At 54.8% G+C, this 14932-nt stretch overlaps 6 protein-coding genes and 1 non-coding gene across 8 annotated transcripts in view; 3 read left to right on the plus strand and 4 right to left on the minus strand.

The window, feature by feature from the left end:
- Positions 1 to 310: 310 nt before the first annotated feature.
- Positions 311 to 2411, plus strand: H310_13538. 2 transcript variants are annotated; one of them, XM_008881088.1, is made up of 6 exons: positions 311 to 429; positions 488 to 1420; positions 1470 to 1603; positions 1654 to 1789; positions 1836 to 2017; positions 2070 to 2411. In XM_008881088.1, the coding sequence occupies exons 2-6, from the start codon at positions 1075 to 1077 to the stop codon at positions 2316 to 2318; spliced, it is 1047 nt and encodes a 348-aa protein (XP_008879310.1). In that variant the 5' UTR covers positions 311 to 429; positions 488 to 1074; the 3' UTR covers positions 2319 to 2411. The 2 variants fall into 2 exon arrangements, with proteins under 2 accessions (XP_008879310.1, XP_008879309.1); XM_008881087.1 differs by having other exon boundaries at positions 311 to 1420.
- A 214-nt stretch (positions 2412 to 2625) lies between these two features.
- H310_13539 (hypothetical protein) lies at positions 2626 to 4316 on the minus strand. The gene has a single exon (XM_008881089.1). The coding sequence runs from the start codon at positions 4281 to 4283 to the stop codon at positions 2649 to 2651; it is 1635 nt and encodes a 544-aa protein (XP_008879311.1). The 5' UTR covers positions 4284 to 4316; the 3' UTR covers positions 2626 to 2648.
- A 935-nt stretch (positions 4317 to 5251) lies between these two features.
- H310_13540 lies at positions 5252 to 5325 on the plus strand. The gene has a single exon. It is a non-coding gene; the product is annotated as a tRNA-Arg (tRNA).
- Positions 5326 to 5361: 36 nt separating this feature from the next.
- Positions 5362 to 5930, minus strand: H310_13541 (hypothetical protein; the record flags this gene model as incomplete). The annotated part of the gene is made up of 1 exon (XM_008881090.1): positions 5362 to 5930. The coding sequence occupies one exon, from the start codon at positions 5928 to 5930 to the stop codon at positions 5445 to 5447; it is 486 nt and encodes a 161-aa protein (XP_008879312.1). The 3' UTR covers positions 5362 to 5444.
- A 1508-nt stretch (positions 5931 to 7438) lies between these two features.
- Positions 7439 to 11212, plus strand: H310_13542 (hypothetical protein). The gene is made up of 13 exons (XM_008881091.1): positions 7439 to 7782; positions 7826 to 8026; positions 8081 to 8273; positions 8323 to 8457; positions 8511 to 8774; positions 8820 to 8999; positions 9066 to 9269; positions 9327 to 9666; positions 9744 to 9942; positions 9995 to 10238; positions 10286 to 10489; positions 10551 to 10757; positions 10815 to 11212. Exons 1-13 carry the CDS (start codon positions 7463 to 7465, stop codon positions 10968 to 10970), a joined length of 2847 nt encoding a protein of 948 aa, XP_008879313.1. The 5' UTR covers positions 7439 to 7462; the 3' UTR covers positions 10971 to 11212.
- Positions 11088 to 12460, minus strand: H310_13543 (hypothetical protein; the record flags this gene model as incomplete). Its single annotated transcript, XM_008881092.1, has 3 exons — positions 11088 to 11868; positions 11921 to 12070; positions 12123 to 12460. The coding sequence occupies 3 exons, from the start codon at positions 12458 to 12460 to the stop codon at positions 11202 to 11204; spliced, it is 1155 nt and encodes a 384-aa protein (XP_008879314.1). The 3' UTR covers positions 11088 to 11201.
- A 1730-nt stretch (positions 12461 to 14190) lies between these two features.
- The window catches only part of H310_13544 (hypothetical protein), a gene marked incomplete at both ends in the record, with an annotated part of 2674 nt that continues 1932 nt past the window's right edge, over positions 14191 to 14932 (minus strand). The window contains 2 exons of the mRNA XM_008881093.1: positions 14191 to 14621; positions 14704 to 14855. Of these exons, the coding sequence (XP_008879315.1) occupies positions 14191 to 14621; positions 14704 to 14855 (583 nt within the window). The remainder of the gene's footprint in view (positions 14622 to 14703; positions 14856 to 14932) is intronic.

Genomic DNA, 14932 nt, shown 5'->3' on the forward strand with positions numbered 1-14932 from the left:
ACGCGATCGTCACGCCAGGTATTTATCTTGAGAATTGTATGGTATACAACAACAAGATAGCCAGCCTTTCTGCAGGCCGAGTCTTGCCAGCCCAAGTTCGATCGTGCTGGTATTTGCTCGGGATGTTTATGCCGATTGCGGCGGCGACCGCACCCAGGTGCAGGGCCTCCTGCGACAGCGCAGTACCGCAGCCCAAGCGCGGTGCATCGGGACGACGCGAGTGCTCGGACCGATCTCGACTCGCTGGGACGGGCCGTACCTGGAAGTGCGACAGTGGGATTCCATGCCGACGACGTAGAGCACCCCCCCCTCCACTGACTTTCACTTCGATGTTGTCTTGTTGGAAGGAGTTCTGGGGTTGCCCAGGGTTGCTCCAGCGAGAACAACACGAATGACATCCTAATGCTCGAGCTCCAACGCAGAAGGAGGGTCGGATCATGCGCATGCCTAGAGTGCAGGACGAATGCACTGACAGATACACTCTTAGGAGAAAAAGCCGTCAGGAGAGGAGGGGCAGACCAAGGACCTTGGATGAGAGCAAATGTCGGCGATGGACGCACCCAGCCGGGAACGTCACACCATTGAAAGGCTTCATGCCGTGTTTCCATCAAGATCACTGGATGAACCTTCACGATCTCTTGAACTCGTTTCGACGGTCGTTGTGTAGCCATCGCTGCGAAGCAAGAGAGAAATCGGAGCGAGGGGCCAAGCGATACAACGTAGTTTGTTTTTGCCAGCAGAACCCTCACTTGATGCAGCCGATTGGGAAGACCATCGGCGGCTGTGGCATGGGATGCTAGGTACCGTGGTCGCCAGGATGAAGTTGTCGAGAGGGAATGAGGTCATTGCTTGGCGGGCGGTTCCGACCCTACCACACACCTTGGTGGTAGCTGACGTGCTACTTCGCGTTGGCTCTCGCGCGTTGGCGCGAAGGCACGCGGTCAACGACGCCGGCATCGTGGCTGAACACACGCCGTGTCCATCATTGGGAATTTCACATGTTTGAAATGTCCATCCATTTGTCCGATTAAGGAAGTCCGGACACTGCCAGTCAGTCAACTTCGTTGTTTGAGCATGGCTGGCGCGGCGGCGGACGAGTTGACCGTGCGCCGTCCCCTCTCCTTCGCTCGATGCCTTGCAAAGCTTCTTGCCTTGGCTGTGACGACGCCCATCAGACGACTCTTGGGATACAAGCCTCCTGTGGACGGATGGACAATCCAGCACGAGATCGCCGTCGCCTTCTTACGCTACTCCCTCGTGACGGACAATGCGTCGGCTCGCCGCAACGAGTCCAGATTGATCTACATAGCGAACCTCCAGCTAAAGACACAGCTCGTTCCGATGGAAGCCCCGGGCTTCCGCGGTGTGTGGTACGGCGGTCCGACCAACGACGCCGACGCGACCATCCTGTACCTTCACGGTACTTAGGTTTCTGGCCCATTCAACGCATTCCCACATCGCCGCAATAGGTGGAGGGTACGCTCTGTGCGATTCAGCGACGTACGCTTTAGCCAACCATGCCATCCAAGTGACTGCGAGCACAACCAGTGGCAAGCATGTCCGCGTGCTAGGACTCGAGTACTCCCTCGCCCCTGAAGCCAAGGTGTGGTCGATGCCGCTGCCCCCAGCCCTCTCAACCTCGCCTGAGCGTAGTTTCCGACCCAAATGAACGAAGCACTGGCAGCGTACTCGTACCTAGCCAACGACAGCAACAAGCCCATCGTGTTGATGGGCGATTCAGCCGGCGGCCACTTGGTGTTGCAACTTCTCTTGGCGTTAAAGACTCCAGGTAAGGCTCGCACAGAGTGCGCCGTTGCGTCTAATGAAATGGGAAGAGTGGTCGCACTTGCGCAAGCCGCAGGCATCCGTCGCAGTGTCCCCATGGTGCCAAATGAACTTGTCCCCGCTTCCAATCTCGTACACGACCAACAGCGCGACGGACTATGTCCAATTGATTAACATTCGGCACTACAACAACGACCTCTTGCCCGACAACGTCTCGGTCACGAATCCTTCGGTGTGAGCAGCAGCATCCTTTTCATTGGGTCATCCTCCTCCTCGTGTTGTAGCTGAATCCATTGAACGGCGACTTTCGAGGGACTGGGCCTGTGCTCGTCCACTACGGCGGCAAGGAAGTGTTTGCGAGCGAAATCGAGCAGCTCGTTGAGGTGCTCCAGCGACAGGACGTGGACGTGACGGTGGTCAAGGAGCCGCTGGCGCCGCACATCACGCCGATGCTCCCGTCTTTCTTTGGAGCGATGGCCGTCAAGGGCCAACAAACGATTGGAAAATACATCGGCCAACATGTCAATTCCTAAACGAGCTACGGCGCAACAGAGCAAGGCCATTCATGCATCTTCCAAGGAGAATGCTATCCAGATAACGAAATCCCACGACGCCATCGATGGCGGTGATTGCAGTGGCCATTGCAGCAGCGCACGCGCTACAGCGCTACTCTCATACCATCCTTCGCTCCGATCTGTGGCATTTGTTGCCCTGCCGAATTTCTTCACACGGACAAGTCAGATGGGTTTCCACCGTGCGTCGCCCTGGAGCCGCACACATGACCGGCATGTGCGTCCATGGTTACTTGATGAGGGCGCTTCTATCCCCGCATCACATGACTGAAAGAACCTAAAGTGTATTGACTAATTATTCGACGGTGCCGACGGGTGAATGAGTTCCCGGACGCGCATGTGCTCTTCTCGCACGAGCTTTTCAATCTCGGCAACGTCAGCCTCTTCGTTGAGGCAGTAAATTTGCTCAAACGAGTGCTCGTTCTGTTCAAGGATAACCTTCCACACGTCGCCGCCACAGATCGTCAAATGCGACTCGACTACCAACTTGTCGCCGTTGGGAAGGTGAACACCGACAACGACAGAGCCCGGGTCGAGTTGGAGCCCGTTCACGTCTTCAGACGTCACATTGTACAGCACGCATTGCTTGGCAGTGATGCTGTGGGCCGTCACGTTGATCAAGATCGAGTCTTCGATCGTGACCGAGGCCGCCGACACACCCGACAGCACGCTGCGCCGAATCGTGCCTTTGGTGATCTTGCTGCCGAGGACCGCAACTTGGTCAAACACCATGCCGGGGCCGATTTCGCTCCACATCAACGGGTTCGAAATGCCCAGGAACGATCGCAGGGCGGCGGCTTCGGTCGAGTCTTCGGTCACCAACACGTTGTTCTTCAAGTAGTACTTGAGCTGGCCGTAGTCCCACCAGTACGCCGCGGACCCGACGTCGACACACCCAAACAAGCCGAGCTTTTCCCGACGGGTGGTGTAAAATCGATGAAGAAGCAGCTGCATGCGTTCGTAATGGGCAGACGCAAAGGCTTGTTGCACACCCTTTTGCACCATCAGCTCCACGTACGACTGCTTGGGCAGCGTGAACGGCATCCAGAAATGTGGATCGGTGTCCAATTTGCCCGTCTTCTGTTCCAATTCCGAGTCAAATTCGTCCAGCAGCGCAATGAGGATGTCGTGATCGACCGAGAACGAACCCAACGACGTGCCGACCGACTTGAGGTGGCCAAAGTCGCTGAGCAGTCGAAGGGCCGTCGCGTGGCTAACCTTGTCGACTTGAGCGGCCTGATCGTCTTCGTTGACAGCAATGAGGCCATACTTGTCCAGACCCTTCGCTTTCCACTCAGCTTCGGTAGGCATTGGCGCCAACGTCGCCAAAATATCAATGTGATGAGTGGGGGTGTAATGCACGGGGGCGGAAGGAATAAAAACTTGGTCGCCCCAGTAGACAGACAAGCGGCCGCGGCGGCTGGCAGCATACACACCAGTTTGCTTGATCACAGCTTCCAAGATCGTCATTGGGACGACTTCGTCGTCAATGGTGATCATGGCAGGCAGCTTCACACCGGGTTTGTTGTTGTTTTCACTACCCGGCAATGGTGCTAGCCGTGTGCCTTTGCCGGCGGTGTGGTACAACGCAACGGACACCGAGCCAGCTTTAAGTTGAGCAGTCAGGTCGAAGGACGGGCCGTACACTGCTTTGCCTTCGGCAACAGCTTTTTGGTACGCATAGAGCGTACCAAGTCCGTTGCCTGCGCCGCCAACCCAGTCTTCGTGCACTGCAATGACCTTCATGTTTTCGGGGGAGATCTCGCCGCGGGTCGCCATAAGGCGCTTTTGCCAGTACTGGGCTTGCATCGGCGTCGAACAGCACACAATCACGACATCGTACCCTTGTAGGAGGTTCATGCATTCAATGTTGGCATTGATCACGGCCGTAGTCGCGGACGCTGCGGTCGAAGGGGACGCTGGCATGTGGAGACGAGGGATTGAGGGAAGAAAAACGACTGTGGCGACCCCAGATAAAATTTGTTGTCTCGACGTCCTCTGTAAGTGCGAATGTCAACAACACGACGTTTAATACGTTTAAGCCTTAACGGCCCGACAATATGCGTTTTTCACAATCCCCAGATATTATATTAATTCATGATTTTCCCCTCTATTCAGCATGAATGAATAGTTGGTTGAATTCTTGTTAACGTTTCTATTTTGACAAAGTGTTAAAACAAAACACGAACTCAAGAGAGGCGAATCTCGTAGTATGGACATTTACTCATTTTGATTGGATGAAATCTTCCTGACGAGGAAAATCACCCAATCAAATGCGTACATTGTGTAAAGTGCGAATTACTACTGCTTTGGCCACTTGCTGCAGTGAATATGCCAGCTCTACTTTCCAATATATTGCAACGGAATATCCATGCTATGGTAACGATTAATAATATTCTTTTGTATGATGTTGCATATTAGTTTTGATTAGAGTACCTGAGGTTGCTGTGTAATGGGTTCAGGATCGGAAGGGCTTCCATGGATTGGTGTCGACGGGGGTGAGACACAGCGCACCTCTGCCACGAATCTGGCATACACAATCGCAGCACTCTCAAGGCAGAGGAACATCAAGGGTGGTGCGAATGGGGGGGGGCTTCCTACCAAAATAGCAAGGCATATTCCAGTCCAGGCGTGCTCGATGCAGCTCACAATGGGATTGACTTGACATGTGGTCATCCTGCGTGAGGCTCCAATCCACAGACAACGATCTCATGCCACAGACTTCAAGCGCCAATGTCGCATAGGTGAGAACTGACCCCGCATTGAATATTTGACTGCATTCACCTTTCCATGTTTGCTCGAGGAAAGGTTCGTGGCAGTCTCCATGCAGAGAGCAACAGGGTTGGACAATGATATACCCTTTTAAAGATAATTATTTCTTACGAAGGGAAAATGTCTACGTGGCCCAATTGGATAGGGCATCCGCCTACGAAGCGGGAGATTGCGGGTTCGAGTCCCGTCGTGGACTTATTTCCGCTCACATAAAGCGCCAACCGCTCAACTTTGCCTCTGTTTTCTAGTACAAATTATGAAGTACTCGTTTTTCATGGTTGCGGCGTGGATTTAGAGATGATGGTTGTTCGTAATCTAGAGTTTCTCCACCTTGTTGAAGTGCCCCCCGCCAGGATTGCGCTTGGCAAGCTCAGCGATATCGGCGGCCTTGTGGTCGAACGTACACTCGTGCTGGTCAGCGTACCGATGTATCCCGCAATACACGAAGCCGCACCGACACTCGATTCCTGTAAGGCCGATCTTTTTTTTGCATTCCCAGCACCTGGACTTGTTTGTCTGCACTGGTTTCTCGGGAGGAGCTTCGTCGTTCGTCGATGATGTTCCTGCCTCCGCAGTCGTTGTCTCCACCATCGTGTCGCCCGTGGTCGTTCCTGTTGCTATGACGACGGTATCTGGCTCGATCACTTGATCAGTCGCAGGCGGGGACGGCGCGCTCGACGGAGCTTTGGTACCGCTCTTCTTCCAGCACACAGAGCACATGCCATGGCATGCCGCGTTGCCAAAGAATCCGCACCCACCGGTACACCGAGGGGCGTCGCAACTATCGCTTTGCTGCTGCATGTCGATGTTGTGGCAAGCTGAAATGGAGATACTGCGCAAGTTCGAACGGTGCTGGTGGTTGCATTCTATTTATAACTCCAACGGTAGGTCGATGCACCATTGAGTTGCAGGAGGAAGTTGACGGCATGCCCAAGTATGCGTCGTATCTAGATTCAAACGATGATGCGCAGGCTTTGCAAGAAGTACATGTTCGCTTTAGCTCGACTAATTCATCCTTCGTCCCACACGACGGCCCACACGAGGTACAAACCGTGCCACTGAAGGAAGTGTTGGCACGTAGAATCGTTGCACACAACAGACTTGGATGCGTCGCAGCAAGTAGTTCATCGACTTCTCGCCCCTATCCACGTTTGTGTGGACGTTTGTGCTTTAGCTAACTTTGGCGAGCCGTTGAAGTGTCGCGCCGCGACATCTGTCGATTTTTCCATTCAAACGAGTAAGTGGCTGTCTTGGCCGAGCGCTTTTTGATGTTGACTGAACATATCGACCTTGCCATGTCGATTTCGCACATGATGACCGGCCATCAGTGTGATCTGTACGGCCATGTCCGTCCAATGCGTCGCCACAGACGCCAACGTAGCCTTGTAAGCATATTCGTGACTGCTTGGCATCTCGATGTCGATAGTTACGACGATTCTCCTCTCAAGCAAGTGCTGGTCGTTGAATGTGCTGGCCTGTGCCATGGCATCGACGGCGACGACGTTGCGTCACCCGCCCATGCGTGCACAATCTACCGTCCCGAACGACTCCTTGTCTTCGACTTGATTTGTCCTCGAAAGCGCGGCAAGGCCGCTGCATGAGCTTTACTTTTGCACTGGTCCGGCCGTCCTTCGAGATTTTGTCGTGGACATTACCGTCTGGAGCGATTTCGACCGGATGACCCAACAATGTTGTGGTGATCTCTGGTTTGGCTGTACTGTTGAGGAAGGCCGGCCACCTTGCCACACCACAGACGACCGAGATGTAAGTCTACGGTCGACGCAGCCAGCACGTCCAACCAAATTGTCGTGGCTACGGGTGACGACGCACCGCTTCTGCCTCAACTGCAAGAAAACGCCTTAGCCAGAGTCTGTGGCTGTGGTGTGAACACATTGTTCCGTCAAGTCGAGGCAACAAGCGACGGCACGTCGCTCGACGCTGCATGGCGCAGAGCTCCTGAGCTGTAGACGTAGCTCACGCGTTCGAGTCGTTGGACGCGGCGAAGTGGGTGCTTCGTATCTTTAGGTAGAGAGTTGTCTGCGCAAAGCCACACACACGTACCAACCTCATCAACACCCTTCCTTCCTCTCATTCCGGCTACATAGCTGCGTTTGACGCATGGCTCTGCTGACGCCGCGGCAGGCATCACGCAACCTAACAAGCTCTTGTCCGAGGGCCCTGCTTGGTTTTTCGACTGAGAAATTCACGTTTTCAACAACATTTTTCGAGAAAATGTGATAATCCAACGAAAAACTGTGAAAATACGTGGGAGGACGTATGATTGGTCCATTTGAATTTCACATTGTAAGCGAAGGCACAAAGCATCCACCAACATGCGACCGGCAATGCAGAAGGCGCTGCACGCGATGACCAACGACGGGAATTGCAAGACCTTCCTACGTTCCTTTGCTTCTGAATGCCTCTCTGACAAGGAAGAAGACCATAGCTTGGAGTGGAAAGAAGGGCTGGAGACCATGTCGACAACACAGTGGCTTGACCTATGCGAGTACATCCGGCAACCACAGGAGGATCTTCACGCAGCTGCGTGCGTGACATGCTTGAGCTGGAGCCTCCGTGATTCTCTACCGTCGTCTGTCGTGTCTTCACTCAGTGACGTGATTGTGCACCTCCACAGCCTCCTACTCCAATCGCCGTACGTGTCTGATCTTCTGCAACCTCATCGACAACATGGTTAGATGTGACGCCCAAGACGCTATTGCACAGTGCTGTGAGGCTCTATGGATCAGCCACGCTTCTGGTGCGGAAGCTGTTATCCCACAGCTCATTCCATATCTCGTCGTGCAAGCACTCGATGGAGAATCGGCGACGGCCATTAAGCGGCTGCGAGACGTACTGGACGCGCTGTCCCTTTTGGACTTTGAAGACACAAGCAGTCGGTACGAACACTTCTTCCATCTACGCATACTCGCTTGTCATGACAAGTCTGCCAGATTGCTCAAGGATTTGCTCCTGCGATGCTTCGTGTCGCCCGCGTTCCTCAAAACGAACGATGGCGTTGCGATCCTCAGCGACCTTTTTCACTTGGACGCATCGTTCATGGACGATATCCACGAAATTATTCGGAATCAAGTTCATTGTCAAAAGGTTTCCGTTGTCAAGCGCTACGGGCTTGTCTACTTCAAGGTATCGGCTTCTCCACCACTCGCAGTTGATCACAATGCGACGTGCACAGGCTTGGCACACGGCACATCTGAGCGAGTTGCCGTCCCTGTTGAAGCTAGAAGAAGACTGCATCCAGCCGTACTTGTACCATGCCATTTACATCCAAACGCCGGCGCTGTGCACGAAATTGCATGCCGTGCTTCACGTAAATCGTCGAGTCCACAAGTCATCTTGATGCACCCTGTATTTCTTGTGTAGGCATTTTTCGATGCCAAACAAGTATGCGACCCGATGCTGCACCGACTGGTGGAACCAATATTGTGGCGCGGGCTCCGTGCGACAAACGACCAAGTCCGAAAGCAAGCCGCTCTCGTGTTGTTTCAAGGGTTTCCATATCAAAATCCATCCGCGACAAAGGAAGAAGCGGATGCACTCATGCAAAAACAAGTGGATGTTATGCTTCAACTAGTCCAGGACACTTCACCCGCGACGCGGGTAGTTGCCGTCCACGGCCTTGCCAAGGTAGTCCTCATGCCGCTTAAATCCAGGGTCTGATCGATATTGCAGGTTTTGAGCCTCTACTGGGAGGTCATTCCGCACGACTCGATCCAGCAATTCTTGTTTTGGCTGTTTGAACTTGTCCAAGATGCCAGTTCGACCCCTGTCCGCGTTGCTGTGTTGCAAGGTCTGCCTCTAGTTTTGGACAATCATCTGAGCCATTCCGTGCTCAAGTCGCTCCTCCCCAAGGCACGTCTTTCTGCAACCTGTTCTTGTGTGCAGTTTGTGCGCTGACTTGGACTCGACGGTGCGCAGCTCTCGCCGTATCTCAACGACAAGCAAGAAACTGTTCGCGCGGCGTTTTGCCGCCTTCTTGTCCGTGTCAAGAGCATTCGAAACATGCACTTTTATGATATTGCGTCGGTCGACAAGTGCCTGTTGCGACTCGTCGTGGATGCGACCCGCCCCGCCGTCGCCAAACCGCTGACGAATCTGTTTATGCGGTCGTATTTCCCTCAAGTATTCCTGCGCTGTATTATTGTGCGTGGTTGTGTGAATGAATCGTCGATTTCGTAGGGCGTATCAGACGAAGCGCAAATCGCGCGCACGGTGAGCATGATCGAGGATTATCCCGTCGCGAGTCGCGTGTTTTACCGCCACGTCGTGCACTTTTCATCCATTGGGGTCGTCTGCAAATTGGCCGCACTGCTGCTCCAATTTTTGGCGTCCACGTTGGCCGACATCAACGAAGCCATGGCCCATGGCATTGTGTGGGTCGTGGTTGAACTGCTACAAAGTGTGGCCAAACCACTCTGGCATAGCAAGCGATACGCAGACTGCCGACGGTTCTTGCAAGATCAAGTTCTCCCTGATGTGCTCCACTCCATCTTGGACACGTATTCAACGCATGGCTCGGGTACGATTGGATTCTGTTGACCGTCTCATGTATCGATCCAAATTGTTTTGATGGACGGTCGTTCATTGGCATCATAGTGATTGCCGGCATGTGGCACATCATTGCGCTCTTGCCATATCAAAAAGACGCGTTTGTCCTGCGCGCGCTGGACGTAATGGCCAAATTCGAGTGCTCGTCAAACAAGTTGCTACTAGCGGGCATCCTCCAGTGCATGGTCCAATGGGGCGAGCAACTCACATTGATTGAGTCTCTCATGGATCAGTTGCACCTGAGGCGGTACGTTCGTTTATTCAACGAGTGCCTGAATTTTCAAGTTGTGCATGTGTAGGAGTGCACGAGCCAATGTGGCGCTGCTGCTCGTGTGTGTGGAGCAACTGCTCATGCTATGCGACCTCAGTGCAGTGGCAGCTGCGCTTGGAGAAAGGATCGCTCAGAATTGGCCCCAATTCCAAGCACAAATGGAACCGACCAGTGCCATTCTGTTTGGAAACGTCATCTGGTCGTTGCATCAAGTCGTCGTCTCCACCACAGATAGCACTGCACCTCCACCCATCGTGCTCTGCGACGTCTACGTGCGTTTTTTTTGCGTTCTTGAGGCGCACTGATATGATGTGTGCAGGCTTGGATGTCGTCGCAAAACAAGCGAAAAGCCGACGACGACGTCGTTGACACCACTGGCAGCGACCAGCGACTCGCCTTGGTGCCCATTCTGTGCGAAGCGATGTTTTTCGCCCTTCAGTCGGCCACCGCCGTCGAGTTTATGCAGCGCGTGATCGAGTTTGCCGTTGACGAACCCGCGCTCAACGTCCAGCTCTTGTCTATGGTACGTCGATCGAGCCATGTCAGTGTTTGCCAGGTCGCTGGGAATGCGCTTTTTTTCCTAGCTCGTGGCCACTGAGGTGGACCTGGACGACGAGATCTTGTGCGCGCTCCTGACTGCGTTGCTCGAAGCGAATGCATCCTGTTGCGTATGGCTGACGCAATTGCCACACTCCGTCGGACTGTGCCGCTGTCTATGGCTGCTCCTCAAACAAGACGCGCGAGTTGCTCATGCAATTAACGCGACCAAGTGGCCCGACAATGCACTGCAAGTACGTCATCCACGCATTCGACTCTTTCCTCAGCTGCTCAAATTGAATGGCTGGTAGAGTGTGCTGAACGTGGGGCTGGCGTCCACGGAAGAGTTGCCTCCACACGTTGTCGAGATTCTGACCTCGTGTCGTGCACTGGGTTGGGCCGGCAAAATCGCATCGCCTCAAGTCCTCGCTCAGCTGCGCGAAGCTCGAGGGATCACGACTCCATAACGAAATGATCCACAGCAAGTCCAACGCCGAGAACGGAGCAAGTACTTCATCCAGCCCGCCATCGCAACCTCCTCGACAACCGAGGCGTTTGTCCATCGGTTTGCAAGGTCGGCCCACCACCTGCACACACATGCGCGCCGTGGTCGAACCTACGTCCAACCTGTCGACGAACGTCATGCAAGGGAACAGTGCAAAGTGTCATGTATATCAGGTTGGGCTAAATAGGGGCGTCTAGTTGTTCAGTTTGGATTTTGCACTCCACGAGCACGAGCTGAGCCCGATCGCAAACGCTTGGATGGGGGCGAGGGGGTATCGAAAGTCGAGGCTGAACTTGGACTTGGAAAACTTGCCAAACTGAAACACTGCCTTGTCGTCGTCGTCGTCCATGACCAGCATAAAGTTCTTGGCCGACGCTTCGCGGATCCGACCGCCGTGGAACTTCATGATTAAGCTGTTGACTTCGCTGCACCACGACGGAAGCTTGCTCACGAGCTTGACACGGTCGCTCACGGGCGTCTCAAATGTAAACTTGGTCTTCTTCCCGTGCGGCGACGGCGACGTGACAAGCTCTGTCTTGACCGACGTCCGCGGCGTGCCCCCCGACGGCGTGTCGCTCCGGCACATGCGCGGACACCAAATCACACGCGACCGACTGTCCTCCATGACGGCAGGAATGACGACACTCAGGCACCGCATTTCACTCGAAATACCGCTGACCACCTTGGTGAAGTGCGAAATGTCCGCGAGCAACTGGCGGTCCGCCCCCTCGCCTGCGTCCTCTGTAAAGCCAAAGTTGCTCGCGTTCTCGTGATCGTTGCTGCACGTGTATTTGCTAAAGCCTTGGTCGCACCCCTCGCACCCGCAGTTGTACAGCTTGAAGCTGTTGTCGGTCGTGCGCCTAGATTGTCCACCTTGAGCGCCACAAAAACAGCGACACCAGTCGAACGTACTTGAGTACGGCACAGTAATGCGACGTGGGCACAGCACCGCTCGAGCTCGTATCGCCGGACGACTCGCCAAAATGCTCGTACTGGGAAATGTAAAATATCCCATTGTGCTGCTTGGCGCTGAGGAGGAACTGGTCGTTGTTCCAGAACATTCTAGACAAGACAACCGCATGGGCCCAACGAATCGAGGGACGTGGTCACATACTTGTACTGCGTCTTGTTGATGCGGTGGACTGTGCTGTACGTCCATGCTTTCGCACTCGTGGGGCTCAAGCTCTCTTCTGTGATGTACTCTCGGGCGTTGCCGCTCTCGAGGAGGTCCATGTCTTGAAACTTCTCGCGCTTGATGACAGACCCCCATGTCGGGTGCGCGTGGGGCTCGTTGTCGCCGTCCTTGGAGAACTTGTTCGCAAACATCGTTGCGGCCTTGTCGAAGAAGGTCACGTCCGCCGCGGACGCTGCGTCCTTGCCGTCCCCGCCGCTCCCGCCATTGTTAAAGTCCGTCGAGATCGACAGCGAATTCCGCGAAGCAAAGTCGGCCATGTAGGAGGAGGGTTCGGGAGCGAAATGGCAGGCGGCAACCAAGTGTGGGTCAGTGCAGCTGCGAGACCGTCGACAAATGCTGACCCCCCACGGCGTCGCGTCGCCATTATTTTTAGTTGAAACATGGGAGGTCGATCTATTCGTTGGCGATTTCATTGGGGGATCTATTTTTAGCCCACCAATCAAACCGTGATGTTCGACGTTCCATGACAACCCGACAACACACCACCACATCGTGTCGACTTTGGCTGGCCATCGACGCACGGGCCGCTCATCGACCTGTGCGACAAGGACTGCGCCGAAGGGCGCCGCTTGGATAGAGTACGACGGTCTTTCTCGGCGTTGGGGTGCGTTGTGATGACGCCCCAAGGACCGGAACAACTGCGCCGGTTTCAACGCACTGGCCGGTTTCACATCACGATATATTCCCGTTGCGTGCGGCGAGCAAGACCGCGGCGCCGATCCGTTCGAGTCTGGAATGACCCGCGGCTTCGACCGAGAACGCTCCAAACTACCGCGACAATGCATTCGGGTGCAGCGGACACTGCAGCAGCATCATTACGTTTTCACTACCATTCCACGGCAACGCGGATGATGGGGAAAGCCACGCGAGCCAGCGTCGTTTTTGTGGCGACGACATCGACACAGGGCTTTGCACGAGCCGTGCATTTCAGAGCTTCCCAAAGCTATGTGCCCGATATATTCCATCGCGACTGCTTTGCTGTGCTGGTCGAAAAACGCGATGACCTGCACACAAGACATGCAGCCTTCGTCGCAATGAACGACTTGCACAAGTTGCGCACAAGGTTCATCGCCCAACATCGAGGTGCCTCTCCAACTGTCTCCACCACAATCGAGCGAACTGGAACACCCTGCAGGACCAACTGTCGCTGTTGTTTCAACGCTATCCGCTACGAATGCCCCCCGTCGTTTGGCAAGCCGTGCCAGGATGCATGGAAGCAGGTTTATTGAAGGTCCATCTTGAGCACACCAGGTCCACCCAACCTTGCCGACGAGCTCGCCGCCCCGACGTCCGCGGTCATCAACCTGGCCCTCCTACGCCACATCTTGGTTGTTGGCCTCCTCGCCCACAACAGCTATCATTTGGTGCTGGCGCCTCGCTGGTCGCGCATCTTTGGATGCCTGTGGCCTGAACATGGATGTTTCGTCCATGCCATTGCCGTGGTGCTCAACGAATGCCGCCTGCTGCATGTCAAGCTAAACTCGCTCCAGCATGTCGACACCATAGCTTTGGATTTATGCACCACAGCATGTTCAAGTGGCAACGCCTCGAGACATTCGACCGTCCCAACAAAGCTCCGAGTGTATCGAATGACGTCGTTCCATGCCCGTGACGTTGCGTGGAAGGCTGCAAACGGATTGTGCCCGTGCGACCGACCGATCGACTCCTCGACGCTGCCCCTACTGAACCTTTGCACCCCTTTGCTCGACTTTTCGATCCGTTGTGGTCCATGCTGCTCTTGCCAGCAACTCGATTATTCAACCAGTGACATGCCACCTCCTCCATCCACGAATGGTGTTGGTCATGCTCATGGCTCTGCATGCATTGCGACCTGCTGCCGTGCTTTCAACTACAGAAAAAGGAATATCGCTTGAACCAAACGTGCCACACAAGTGCACCACGAAAAAAACGCAACTACGGCGCACACAAGTTGAGGTGGGTTGTGTCGGCCAGCCGCGTGGTTGTCGCTCTCCATGAGCATCGCTGCTCAAGACAACGCAGAACGGACGATCGTGGCAGCAATTTGCGCCTTGGTGCTCGTTCGTGGAGGCACGCGAGGGTACATGACGGGCGCGTCAAAGTTGCACCAGACAAAGTCGCCGTTGTCGCACTCGGACCAGCCGCAGCCCATCGACGTGACTTGAGGACTCATCATGTTGGAAAAGTGGCCACAATCGGCCCACGACCCCGTCGTGCATTGGTTGGTCGTGAAATCCCACAACGACTCTTCGCTGTCGTACCACAGCCATGCCGCCCCCGCCATCGCCAAGCACCTGTCCGCGCCGCATCGGTCGTAGGTGGCCAAGTTTTGCCAGCCGTTGCTAGGACCTCCATGCTCAAATCCGGGGCACGTGTCCGCCCATATTTGCACTTGGGCCGCAATGTCGTCGTTCCATGCAACGGGACCAAGCGCATGCCCTGCCCGAATGGCGTTGGTTTGAAAAAGCAGTTGGTCTTTCAACCTGCTACTGACACTGGGGGCGGTCGCACGAGCTTGAACCAAGAACGATCGTGACTTTAGTTTTGAAGCAGGTTTTGGAGTCGAGCATGGCGTTGGTGGACTTGGGGCTCGAGTTGGGGCGGGAGTTGGAGCAGAGGTTGGAGCTGGGGTTGGAGCTGGGGTTGGAACTGGGGTTGGAGCTGGGGTTGGAGCTGGGGTTGGAGCAGGTGTTGGAGCAGGAGTTGGAGCTGGGGTTGGAGCAGGTGTGGGGGCAGGAGTTGGAGCAGGG

The sequence above is a fragment of the Aphanomyces invadans genome (genome assembly GCF_000520115.1).
Source record: "Aphanomyces invadans strain NJM9701 unplaced genomic scaffold supercont1.53, whole genome shotgun sequence".
NCBI lineage: Eukaryota > Oomycota > Saprolegniomycetes > Saprolegniales > Verrucalvaceae > Aphanomyces > Aphanomyces invadans.

Coding starts and splice junctions, on each gene's coding strand:
- H310_13539 (XM_008881089.1), bottom strand. CDS start 4,283: ATGCCAGCGTCCCCTTCGACCGCAGCGTCCGCGACTACGGCCGTGATC.
- H310_13538 (XM_008881087.1), top strand. CDS start 1,075: ATGGCTGGCGCGGCGGCGGACGAGTTGACCGTGCGCCGTCCCCTCTCC. Junction 1,421..1,469: donor GACCATCCTGTACCTTCACG/GTACTTAGGTTT, acceptor TCGCCGCAATAG/GTGGAGGGTACGCTCTGTGC. Junction 2,018..2,069: donor TCTCGGTCACGAATCCTTCG/GTGTGAGCAGCA, acceptor CTCGTGTTGTAG/CTGAATCCATTGAACGGCGA.
- H310_13542 (XM_008881091.1), top strand. CDS start 7,463: ATGCGACCGGCAATGCAGAAGGCGCTGCACGCGATGACCAACGACGGG. Junction 9,943..9,994: donor GATCAGTTGCACCTGAGGCG/GTACGTTCGTTT, acceptor GTGCATGTGTAG/GAGTGCACGAGCCAATGTGG. Junction 10,758..10,814: donor GGCCCGACAATGCACTGCAA/GTACGTCATCCA, acceptor AATGGCTGGTAG/AGTGTGCTGAACGTGGGGCT.